Source organism: Xiphophorus maculatus, chromosome 13 (assembly GCF_002775205.1).
Source record: "Xiphophorus maculatus strain JP 163 A chromosome 13, X_maculatus-5.0-male, whole genome shotgun sequence".
NCBI lineage: Eukaryota > Metazoa > Chordata > Actinopteri > Cyprinodontiformes > Poeciliidae > Xiphophorus > Xiphophorus maculatus.
This window is the reverse complement of record NC_036455.1, coordinates 5,042,833-5,056,034: the sequence shown is the minus strand read 5'-3', so window position 1 is coordinate 5,056,034 and position 13,202 is coordinate 5,042,833. Positions and strand designations below refer to the sequence as shown.

Here is a 13,202-nt window from a genome sequence, read left to right as displayed (position 1 = left end):
TTTCTCAGTTCACAAGATTTTTTAATATATTACTTTAAAGACTGACGAAACCTCTGAGGCAGAATTAAAGAGCAACTGAAGCAGAGCATGAGCTTTTCAATGATTTCTGTATGTTTTGGATAAACATGTCTATGAAACTTCAACTTGAAATCCATACTAAGTAAAGTATACAATTTACCACCTTTTTAAAAAAACATATTAGATGGAAAATGGCACAAAACAGATTTTTTCCTACTTTTTTTTGTCAGTTTGAATAAGAGATCATTTCAGATTTTGCTTGATCAATACTTTATCTTCTCTAAGTTGAGACAGGATGTCTTTGCAGATAGAAAAACATTGCTTCATGTTTTAACATCACACTGCAAAGCTTTTCCAAATATTTCTGTATTTTTTAAAGTGAGATGTGATGAAGAATTTCAGCATCTCAAGAGTTTTTTTTTTTCCTCCTCTGACATTTTTCACTGGTGTGGTCAGATATAGACTTGATATGTCTTGACTGCAGGCAGGTCAGTATATTACCCAGGATTTTTCTTACTTTGAGATGTACTGTGCACAAACTGCAGAACATCAGATCCCATCAGGCTCGGTTCAGGTGTTCCCCAAGGGCGTGCATTAAGTCCACTGCTGCTTCCTCTGCTCTGTTATTTCAAAGCACTCTGAATACAACTTTATCATTACAATCATTTATGACAAAACAGAACAGATGGCTATTGGTCTATGGAAATGGCCTCCTAATCCCTGTTCATCTGTGGTCCTGAAAAAAAGAGAGTCAAAACCCAAATTCTGTAGTTCACCTCAATTTTTGGATTCTCTTACACTTGCCTACTGCTTGTGTAACTGGCTCTATATTAATAGTTATATATATTTACATAAATGGTGTTCTTTAATGTATTTGTCTGCTTGTACCTGACTATTCTTGTGTTCCTCTGTGTCTATTATGAGGGGTTTGGTCCTCCAGCTCCTCCTTACTTTCTTCTTTTGTTCGGTGTCCTCCAGGACTATTATAAATATTAAGTTATCCATTATTCCTTTACTCTTTTGTGATTTATTCCACTGGGAAGAGACTGGGCTGGAGGACTGAAGCACATGTTATGTGCTAATGGTAATATCTCACAATTGTCAGGTTAAATAAACAGAGACCGCCTCCAAGCCCAGACTTGATGTCTTGTGGTTTGTCTGATCACCACATAACACACACAACGCAGAAATACACCGGTCACACCTGACCTGTAGAGTCAAGAAATCCCTAAATTAGAACTTGTCCAATTATATGAAATGGGTGAAGAGATAAAAAAACCCACACATATAATCCCCTGATTTAGGAAATTCAAGAACAAATGACAACGTTATTGACATTTAGCAGTCTGGGAAGGGAGACAAAAACATTTCTAAGACTTTGGAAGTTCAGAAAGTGATTGAGAAACAGTAACCATAAATGAAAAAAACCCACAGAAATCTAACAAAATTACTCTAAAAACATCATTGGCATCACAAATGAACTGAAACCACAGTCTGAAGGACTGCAGGCCTCAGTTGTCACTGCTAAGGTCAGAGTTCACGACCTTAACACAGAGGCCACAGCCATTATTTTTTCACACAGGGCCAGGTTGGTTTAGAGAGATTTTTACGTTTAAAAATATGAGGTAATTTGAAAACTGAATTTCACAAGCAAGTCGATGTGATTAAAAACAACAAACAAAAAAAATCTGTCAGACTACATATGCTGTGCCATCAAGTCCATTGCATTGCAGATTTTGCACCTGTTACCTGCACATGGAGTCCACGATGGATATTTCTCAGTATGTTCAGTAGAGTGAGAAAGTCGAGTTGAACTGATGTGATTCTACATAATTTTACTAAGATAAAACTTGAATGGTCTGGATGGCAGCACATATGTAGGCTGTAATTTTGATCTGCATTAACAGTCCTGACTCTCCCTCTTTAACACTAATGCAAATAATGAGCCAAATGTTCTCATCCTTTTAATTCTCAGAGCATTTAGCTTCTTTCATTTGTAAAAAAAAAATTATTTTACATCTTCATCAACTACTCTCCTTTTGGCTTTTTGCTTCAGTCGACCCTAAATCTGGTCCAGATGGTAGCATTGGTTACTCTCTTTTATCTCTATTTTTTCTGGCAACCTGTTTAAACTACATGTTTGGGAGTGAACTACATTCCTCCAATGGTGGTTATTAGAAGACTTCCTCAGCCCTTGGTTTGATTTTCATGGAGTCTTTGCTTATACTTAACTCAGTTCTGCCTTAAGGTCTGTAGATTACACAGAATCATCCATCCATCCATCCATCCATCTTCTTCCGCTTATCCGAGGTCGGGTCGCGGGGGTAGCAGCTTCAGAAGGGAGGCCCAGACTTCCCTCTCCCCAGCCAACATTGATTCTGTTTACACAGAATCAATGTTTCCATTTTAACCCACTGAGCTTTTCAAGAACTCTGCAAATATTTGAATAACTCTCCCAAATTCTTTGCTAGATTACAACAAGTAATGTCGAACCTTTTGTCCACATCTCCCACCATCATGTCTAACCATGCTCCTAACTCCCAGCTAATTATTTTAGTTATGCTCCACATTATCTGTTAAATGTCGCCCCTACAACTGTTCATTTTTTAATTCCTCTAATTTTAACAAATTTAGCATTTTCTATTCTTATTTTTAGCACATTGTGCAAATTATTTACTTCACAAACCTGCTCAGATCTATTTTTTTAAACCAGAATGTTCTCTTTAAATGCTGTTCAATACCAAGTGGCTTCAGATTTAGAAGTGTGCATCTCTCTGCTCAGTCTGAGCCCGATCAATTTTTCTCCTGGTTGCCCTTTATCGGCCGTCCGACAGAGCTCTATTCACACCTCTCATATAAAGTTAAACTAAGCTGGCCTTTCTCAGTGGCAACTGAAGACAAAGGATGTGAAGAGAGGAAGTGATAGGTGTTGGATGAACCAAAAAAAAAAAAAAACTTGATACGTTGAGTGAAAGAAGGGACTCAGAGCCCTTTGATAGATTTCTGTGATCTGTTTACCTCAGATGTCAGAAGTTGGATCTGGGAATCGAGTCACATCTGAACCAACTGTGCTGCAGCTGCAAGCAAAATAAAAAAAAATTAAAACAAAACAATGTTTTAGACATTGATAAGGTTAGGAACTTTTAGTAATTAAAGCTTTGAATGCATTTTTCTGCATTTTGTGCACCAAAACACAATAACCACATTTTTGGATAACCAAATAAGTGGTTATTGAAGTCATATGTATGAAAACCTCTGATTTTCCAGGCTAGAAGTCACACAGCATAATGGTGGGAGCATTAAGCAACAGGGATGTTATACTGCAAGTCGCATTGCACACACTGCAGGTCCATAAAAAAAATGGTCTGGAAAGAGACAATGGAAATTCAATTTGGCTTAGAAATTGATACATTTCTAAGAAAAACTGGGTTGTTGGAAAGTTTCAACCTCAATTGTCTTTTGCTGTGCAAGAAGAAAGAACCAGTTTAAAGGATCTCCACCAATTTCGCCAAGAAGCTAATGACACCAGAAACCCGTTGATGGTTACAGTATCTATATGATGGTGAACGTAAAAGAGATATTTAACCAAATATTAGAGATGGAGTGTTTGTATTTTAACTTTTACTTTTTTTTTTTATTTAAATCTTGTGTGTTTTAAAAAAGAAGACAAGTTAGTTGAATTTGTTAATTTTATGTTAATTTCTCTCTGGAAAAAATTAAAATTCAAAGAAATTATTTTTTTGTTTTTTTGTTTTTGTTTTGAATTTTGTTGTCCTTGTGATAATGACAATAAAGATTTATCTTATCTTATCTTATCTTATCTTATCTTATTAGGAGTCCCAAATGACTGACATTGATCCCCAGTGTATGTAACCTTCTCACTGCATGTCTGTCTTCTTCTCAGCCTGAAGCCACTGGAAAGCATCATCATTAGCTATAATCCTGATATGAATGGATATAAATAAGTACTAAATCCTCATCACTTATATCAAAAAGCATACAGGAGACCAAGCAGAGTGGTGCTGACTTTTTTTCAGCTCAGAAAAAAAAAATAAAATAAAAATATTTATATATATATATTCCAGCTTTTGTTGGAAGAAAATTGCAAAATAGACGGTGCACGCTGTGAGAAACAGACAAACACCACAACAATGAGAAACACCTTCACATCCAACATAATGTCATTTGTGACACAGCTGTGTTTGTCCTTCAGATGCTGTTCATTTCTCCATTACGCACTCTGAGGAGCTTAGAGCTGTGAGTGTAATGACTCAATAGTTCATTCAGGCATAAAAGAAATTAAAGTTAGATCTGAACTATCAAGCTCATTGCCGTGAAACAGAACTATCTAAGAGGACAGCGGGGGTAATGGCTCCTGATGCTCTGGCAGCCTCATCTCTTCATCTCTCCATCTCTTCGCCTGCTGCTCTTATCTTGGCAGGCACATCATCCCTCTGGACAATTGCAGTGTACAATTTGCAGCACAAAGCCCGAAATTTTCCTCAAGAATTGCGGCTCCTGCTGTTGCCACGATTGATGGCAATCTCAAAGTTGCACGCCCTGAAAAGAAGAAAAAGAAAAACGCTAAACCTGCGTGGTAATGTGTCAAGTGAGCGTCCAAATCATACGCAGCAGAGTGGAAACCGATCTGGTTGGTTCTGGTGGAGGCAGATGGAGGGAGGGGAAAGAGGGCGGGGTTCCTGATGTGAACAGGACCCAGAATGCCGAGCGATCATCTCATGTTGGCGCAAGACGTGATTCGTCTTTCTTGTCACCTCCTTACTGGAGCCTAAAATATAGTTTATAGGTTTCATCAACCGACGCACTCCCCCAGCAGCTTTGATTGATGCACGAGGCCTCACCATGGCAACCAGCAAGCTGGCAGGATGAGCGACTTTGGCAGAAGATTATCTCCTTCTGGATTATCAGGACCACCTAATGGCTGTGTCGGCGTTTGCCTCTTTGGGAGAGCAGAGACGGCTTTTGGCCAACCGCTCGGCCAGCCGATGCTGCCGCCCACTCCAAGGGTTAATCGGGTTTGGCAGAGAGAAACTGACAAGGGCCCGTACTGCTCAACAGGTGTGGAATCTGAGCAACATTAAGCTGAACATACCTAAAGCTTAGAATTTGTGCAGCTTAGTGGTGATTAAATGAACAGCAACAAAAAAGAAACAACAAAACAGTTAGTCGATCATTTTCAAGTGCATCTCAATAAAGGAGATTGTGAAAAAAAAATTATTTCACTGCAAAAACACCAAATCTTAAGGTAGTTTTGGTCTAGTTTCTGGTGCAAATATCTCAGCACACTTGAAACGAGAAAATGAACTTGCAAGTAACTTTTCAGCAATATATAGGAGCTATTAATACACCCATAATTCCTTATATATTACGGAGGAAATAATATGCCAGTAGAACTAATACTTTTTAAATCAGTCAAAGCAAACTCATATCTTGCTTAAAGGTTATGTGTAAGTACATTATTTTTCAACTGCACTAAGATATTTGCTCTATAAACTATACCAAAATAACTTGGTAAGATTTTGTGTTTTTGCTGTGTGAAACGGAGGTTCATTACACACACTTATATGTTCAAAGTGTCTGGTTCTGTTAGTTTTTAACAGAACCAGAGCAACAGATCAACAAAAGGAAAAAGATGTCCATATTCAGCCTCTGTGTATGCAGTCAATGCTTAGTTGATGCATCTTTTGTTTATGTTTTGCATGGATTAATGCATCCATGTAGTGTGGCATGGAGGTAGTCAACCTCAGGTTCTCATGAGGTGTTAGAGAAGCTCAGGTTGCTTTTAGAGCAGCTTTCAGTGTTTGCATTGTTTGGTTCAGGTCAGGCCGTTTTCTGGCCAGTCAAGTGCATTAACACGATGGTCATTGAAGCAGCTTATGGTACTTTTAGCAGGCTGGAGCCAAAAAGAAAAACATTTAGCCAAGAGTCAGAAGTGTGATATATTGTTACTTTTCCCCCTGACGTTTGAGTTGATAAGAAAAACACAGTGAAACACCATCAAATGACGTGACTAGCTAAATAACCACAGACTCTGGAAACTTCCCACCAAACTGCTCTTGAATCCTGTGCCTCTTATTTCTTTCTCCAAAGCTTAAAGTCTTGATTTTCATGAAGTACAAACTTTATTCTCATGTGAAAAGAACACTTCAGGCCACTGAGTAACAGTCTGTTCCTTTTTCTCTTTAGCCCAGGTAAGATGCTTTCTGCCGTCTTACATTCAGGAATAGCTTCATGTGAGAACAGTGACGCTTGCAGCTTAGGATCCTGATAGGCCTGCATGTGGTGGATGTTCTTAAGGCACCGACTACAGCTGCAGCACTTTCTGTTTGCACTTTCTGCACTTTTCCTTCCACTAAACCGTCCAGTACACCTGGGTACAGATTCTGCTTCTTTAGTGAAGATGCTTTATTGGTCAGTGAGTGTCTGCTGGACAGCTGTGAAGTCAGCAGTCTGAGCCACAACCTGATATTCCTGTATTATTAATACTTTTTAATTGAGCTCATGCAGCATCCTGTTTCTGAAGCCACTGAATGTTTTTTTTTTCATTTGCCCAAAGCCACAATTATTGACAGCAACAAAAACCATAAATGAAAAATATCACTCTGTGTGTCGTGTATCCATGAGTTTTGATGACACACCAACATAATGAGATGGGTTTGTAGCTGCGGCCAGTAAAATCTCGGTGTTCCCAACTTCAGCTGGCTGATTGAGGCGCCACTGGCCACACAGTTTGTCTGCAGCGTCCAGTAGAACCACTACGCCCTCTTCTGGTTACAACACTAACTGCAGGCAGATTCAGATGCATCCGATTTCTCCGAGGCCTTAATTAACGCAACATCACAGGCAAACATTTCCACTGATTGACAATGTGTTGCTTTTTAATCATCACAAATTGGTCAGATTTATATGAATTATGCAAGAATGTTGACGGAAACAGAGAATTTATTTCGCAATCTAGTCAGACAGTCGATATGTACTGTTACCAAACTGCAGCTAAGAATATACTCTCCTCTTTTAAGTCGGTGTAAAGTAAGTTTTCCACAGGGCACCTGGAGGCTTTCTCTGTCATCTCCATCTCCCCAGCGAGCGCCTCTCTGCCGTTTGAAAACTTATTTGATGCTGAAGAATTATAAGAAATACTCTCATTGACTCTCCTATGGTAATCTGCTTATAATGCAGAGATTATACGCCATCCATCATCATCTTGCATACAAAAACCTCAGCAGGATCTGTGGTGTATATTTGGTGCAGCCCACGCAATGAACGCCTGTGGCACAGTTTATGTAAATAGAGCATTTGAACTGTGGGAAGGGGCAATCAAAGAAACTCCCTGTGAGACAGAAACTCAGCTCACTGAAGCTGAAAAAAAATGAGAGAAAACTTTCCAACTGCTCCCAAGTGCATTTTTTCCATCGTTGGTGGATTTTCAATCTTCAAGAATGGTGCCTTCATTCAGACGCTTTGTATCAAACAAAGAGCATTTTGATGTAACAGAATGGGGCTTGGAAAATAAAGCTTTGAAAAAAAAGGAGGGGTTCAGTGATGTACAAACCTTCAGCAATGAATTTCTAAGCTGCCAAGCTTTTCTATGATGTCTTAAAATGGTCTAGTGAAAAGTTCTTTAGGCTTTCAAAGATTGTTTTGGTCTTAATTTGCTTTTTAACCCATGACTGCTGGCGGAGGAAAATTACTGACTTTGTTCATTAACTCTGGCTAACAAATTATTTGAGGGTTAAAAAAATAAAATAAAATCAAATAAAAATTGTAATTTTTCCAGGTAGAAAGCTAAAAATGTGACATAGATGTCACAACTGCCAGGTTTTCTTTAAGACATTCATTGAATGTTTTCCTATTTGTTCCCTTGTCCAGCAGCGTAAAAACTGATTGTTCAGGTAAAACCCAATAGATTCACCATCACAAGTGGAGCATGTGAAGGTCCACTTGAGCTTCATTAGAAATTGATTTGAGTTTGTTTTAAATGGAAAAGACACCGAGATAGAAAATAAATGGAAATGGAAAAGAAGAATGGTGTGGAAAAAGGTTTAAAAGAGAAAAAAATAAATAAGAGAAGGAAGAAAGAACGATAGAGAAATACAAGACAGCGCCCTAGAAGTCTTCATCTATACCTGGAGAGAACAGAGAATCAAGAAATAGCAACAAACAACATATGCATATGTATGCAACAATAACCACAGAAAAGTACACAGTGAGTTAATACAACATGTAGTATTTACAGATACATAAAATGTATCTGTAAATACCTCAGTGTGAACACTTGTTTTTCTATTTTCTTAAGCATATAAATGGCAAAATGTGTCAATTTTGATACGTAATTTTCTGAGATTGCTTTCTCTTTAACAACCCCCCCCAATAAATGAGGTCAGATCCTATATTTGTCACATTGCCCCTGGTGGAAGATCTATGTACTACAGGTGTCGAGTGATACAGCTATGCAAATATCCAAGATGATGTACAGTACATGATGTCCCTGTAAAATAAAAATAGCAGCCAGAGTATCATGTTCTTGAAAATGTAACTGTTAATTAGATGCTTTTGGAAAAAAAGAGCCTGATTATCAGTTTCATCATATTTTATAATGAACCACAGATGAGTATCAAATTTGAATTAAGGCATTTTTGTAGATAAAGTTTAAATATGTTAGAGTTTTTAACTTTGGTTTTTAAGGTGCAAACTAAGTCAAGAAATTTTCTAGAAACAACTTGAAACTGATCCATAAAATATTCCTGTAACCAGTGGCGGCTGGTTATATCTGTATGGTTTACTAACAGATGTAAAGTAACATGTTGCAGATTGGAGTCCAACAACAGAAGGATCCAATTTGAAATAAAAAACTCTGCTTTAAAACATTATGTCCCTTTAAGCATAAAAACAACAACACTAAACCAACCACTGTCCTTCAGTAACGTTTAACTTTAAGCAGATTTTTCCCCATCAAAAAGCTTCGTTTAATGCTGCATCACATCCTTTGACACAACTACTAATCACACTGATAAAAACAAATCAAACAAGATATTAGAACGCTGAATATATCAAGCTGTGTACCTAAAGCATTACAACTAATTTTCTTCAGTGTTTCTATAATTTTTATTTAATCATATATTTTTGCTGATTGACTTCAAAAACAGCTTCTTTGAAAACGTGTCAAGCCAAGATCTTGGCAATTAAACCAGGCACAGGCCACTTGTAGTACTTAGAGCCTCCAACAGAAGCCATGAGACAAGTATGGTATTTGATACAGCACATTTCCATAACAAAAGTATCCACTTTGTTATTATTTGGAGTTTCGCCTAAACAACCATTCTTTGAAGTAATCTGTTTCTTTTAACAGAACTTTTCCTGGCCATACCAAAAAGGATTGAAGAGCTCATGTAGTAATCAGATTCTCCACCAGATGGCATAAAACAAGTGTATGGATAATGCATCAGATTTCTGAGGAATGTACCAACCAAGATCCCAGAAGTGGATCTACATGATACGTTGGTGCTACACAGTTAAGCGACAAAGTAACATAAAATATTATCAAAATACCTGACTATTAAGTTAATCATTATAAAATGTGTAAAACAAAAAACAAAGTCCAAAGAAAAACATAGAAAGGAGAACTATTGATTCATCTTAAGACTAGAAGACAACCTGTCTCTCTCCAAGGAAAGCATGCAAACATTAAAGGTGTATTCAAACCTAAACGACCTTCAGACTTCCAATCAGACAGAAACCATCTCAGCTGTCCTCTGGCTCTGCGCTCTAAGCTGAAGTTCTCCGGTCAGTTTACGCAAAGTGCTAAAAGCAATACAGACGAAGTTCTGGGATGCAGTAAGTGAATTAAAAGCCTACAGATTCTTGCAGACGAACAACCTGGAGAAACTGTGAAGCAGTGGCTCAGATGTGTTGGCAGGAAGCCGGAGGCAGCTTAAGTCAGATATGTGGGCCGAGGATCAAAAGGGCTGTCAAACGCTGCAGAGGCCATCCGAGCAAACACTGAGCGGACCTTCTGAAGCCCTTATCTCATCTCTAGCTCATTCAGCCAACTGTCAGTGTAAGAACACACACTGTGTCTGTCCATCATCACAGGAACTGATACTTCAAAATCAGCTTGAGGTTTGTTATATATGGGCCAACAGTCACAAGCTGAGGTTGTCTTTGTGTACATGCAGAGAAAAGTAGTGAGTGTTTCTAAATGTGCTGCCTTCACTTTGAAGCAAACTCTTATTAGTGAAGGAGCCAGATTTGTCTGATTTCATGTTGCTGACTTGAGAACAACTAATGCAAAAAACCCAAAAACAAACATATTCCTATTCTCACATGTTGGGTTATTTAATTAAAATTGATATTTTATGTGCAAAAACCTCAACCTAAACTGCAACCCAACCAGTTTAAACAGAATCTACCCATTTTGCCAAAATGAGTTGCTAAATATTCAGCCAGAATTATGATGTTGAGTGCTAAAGGACGATTAACCAAATATTAGTAGATATGTTTTGATTTCAGTCTGGATGTATAATTTTAACCCTACGGGGAATAAATGCAAATTGAAGGATGCAATACTTCTTGTTAAAGTCACTGAAGTTCTTTTCTATTACTGTCATCCCTCCATGTGAAAACATTTAAATAAATCATAAAAAGACAGTTAGGAACTATTTTCATGCCCATGAGGAGCTACGTTAACTTCCCATCAGAGCGATATAAAGAAGCTAAATCTATTTACTGCTTCATGCAAATGTTACTTTGATACAAATTCAGGATTTAACCTTTTTTGGACATTGGCCGCCTACTTACACAGTGTTATATGCTGGAGATGGAAGTTTTAAATTGCAAGATAAACGGGAATAAAATCAAAAGGAATAAGTTCAAAGTTGTAGTAACAGAAATGATAAGAAACAAAAAACTAAATAACTAATAAAAAAAAGTGTATTACAATAACCGGACTCAGAATGAAGTGTAGCTCAGAAATGTTAAAAGATTGGAAATCATATTAAAACACAATAGAAAATATTTTAATATTGACTTTACACTTTTATACAAAAGTTTGATACAAAATATTTTTGGAGGTTTGCTGAGACATTGGTTTTCTGTATGAAAATAAGGCACATTAGCCCAAAACACTTTACATATTCAGCTTTCATAAAATATGGAAAAGAGGGCTTCTCCTCCAGTCTAGCATCCTTAACATATTATATAGCTTTCCTTATTCTTTTTGGTCTGAATAAACAGACCTAATAATCTGACAATAATAAAGTCCTCTGAAGAAGAAACACACAAATACAAACACGAATATAGTACTGTGAAAACTCCTGAAAAACTCTTATTCCAACATGTCTCTTTTTATCTAAAGGTTTTACCTCAGGACATCAATGACAAGTTCCTTCATATTGTGTCCTATTTTTATTTTTAAAATTTATGTTTTTAGATTAGAAACATTTAGGAATGTTTTTTTTTTTTTTTTTTTAAAGCTACAGACATACACAAATATGCATTTCTTTGATTTGATTTCTTTGGTACAACATAGGATGACGCTTTTTCTCAGAGCTTCCAATTTAAAAGGATATTCTCTTTCATATACTGATAATCTGCTGTAGATTCAATGCTCCTCCTTTTTGGCCCCACTAATAAAGATGTGTAAAGCACATAAGATTTTTTTATTATTATTATTGTTGTTTTAGCAACATGATCTCACACTGAAACTTTTAGAAAAATCCAACCTTATAATGTGGGGTCTCCAACTCCAGCACTTCCTCAGTATTGCACCAAGTTCTGCAGAGGCCAGCTAACGAGCCATTCATTTGATTCAGCTGTGTTGGAAGAGGGGGAAGTCTAAAAGTTGAAGGGTGGCGACTCCAGCATTAATTTGAGAACATTTACCTTGTGAGATTCATTCATATTAATGATTGAATCTTCCAAGGTAAATATTAAGAAAGAATTGTTTTTAATACAATTTGCCATAACTGTGCATATTTAAAATGGACTATGTCCTCAGAGGGTGTGTGGATGTTACAGTTGGGGTAAAGACGTCAACGTGTGAATCCAGACTTTAGGGGTAAATACAAGGGAGTTAAAACAGAGCTTCCTTTTAGACACCTGCAGCAAAGAGCAGTAAGACAAGTAAGCTCACTTTAAGGCTTTTACACATCTTTACCAGGCAGAGATCCTCGTAGTTCATTAGTTTTACTTGTCCAGTTTCCTCATATAGTTGTAAAGTCTTGCTTTGCCGCCGTGTTTTGGCTAAACGTTCCTTTAGGAAACATCACGCTGATGCAGAAATACTTTGCTTTCACAGACGTTAACTTCGCCGCTTCTTGCTGCATAAAATGGACATAAAAGATGCAACCAGTTTTAAGCAGTTAAAACTGGTTCTTACATTGTGAGTTCGATGCCTTTTATCTGTAGCTGAACGAAAAGCCCACTCTCCACTGGATTCAGTTTTTCATACACTGAAATCCACCTTGCATTTTTGGTCAAGACATTCATCTAAAGCCAGAAATAAAACATAAAAAACAATACAGGCACTTGAATACAAAATAAGCTGTATATTAGTGTATTAAATTCCTCTCTAATTTACATAGCTCCCTTCTATGTGCAGCTCCGTTTATTTCTATACCTGAAAATTCTCTGTGAAACTGAAACCGCTCTCCACTTTGGTGTGCATATATACTGTATAAATTCTTATTCATAAAGTGCAAATAGTACTTGGTTAAAACTGATGCATAGTTTGATCTCCCGTGTTTGTTCCTGATTTGATCCTGATGATTTCTCTGGTAAAAAAAAAAGAAGAAAAATCACTGTCATCTTCCAGTTTGTCTGCTTTGTCACCCATCAGGTGGACTGAACTACTCCATCCTCTGAAAGTCCTTTCTTTCCAAGCTGTTTGGTTGTAATGCCTCAGTCACCCCGGTGGGGGCAGCGGTTCTGTTGAGCGGTTACTTCTCGTCCACCACAATGATTTCCTCCAGCATCTTTTCCTCTGAGTCGGAGCAGTCCGACAGCTTGTCCAGGTACTCTACGTCGTCGAAGCGCTCGGCGATGCAGTGCGCGGTGAGGCGGGCCTCCGGGTCGTGGTCCCAGCACTCCTCTATAGAGCCGCACACCATCTGGATGCCCTGCAGAGGGACCACAGTCAGACGGTCAGTCACAGAGCCGGGCTTCCA

The 13,202-nt window shown here is 37.8% G+C and overlaps 1 protein-coding gene across 1 annotated transcript in view; it reads right to left on the bottom strand.

Annotated features, from left to right (window-relative positions):
• Nucleotides 1–11,032: 11,032 nt before the first annotated feature.
• Nucleotides 11,033–13,202, bottom strand: part of LOC102218164 (TGF-beta receptor type-2-like) — a 30,994-nt gene continuing 28,824 nt past the window's right edge. The window contains exon 7 of the mRNA XM_023345277.1: nucleotides 11,033–13,154. Within this exon, the coding sequence (XP_023201045.1) occupies nucleotides 12,975–13,154 (180 nt within the window). The 3' untranslated portion in view covers nucleotides 11,033–12,974. The remainder of the gene's footprint in view (nucleotides 13,155–13,202) is intronic.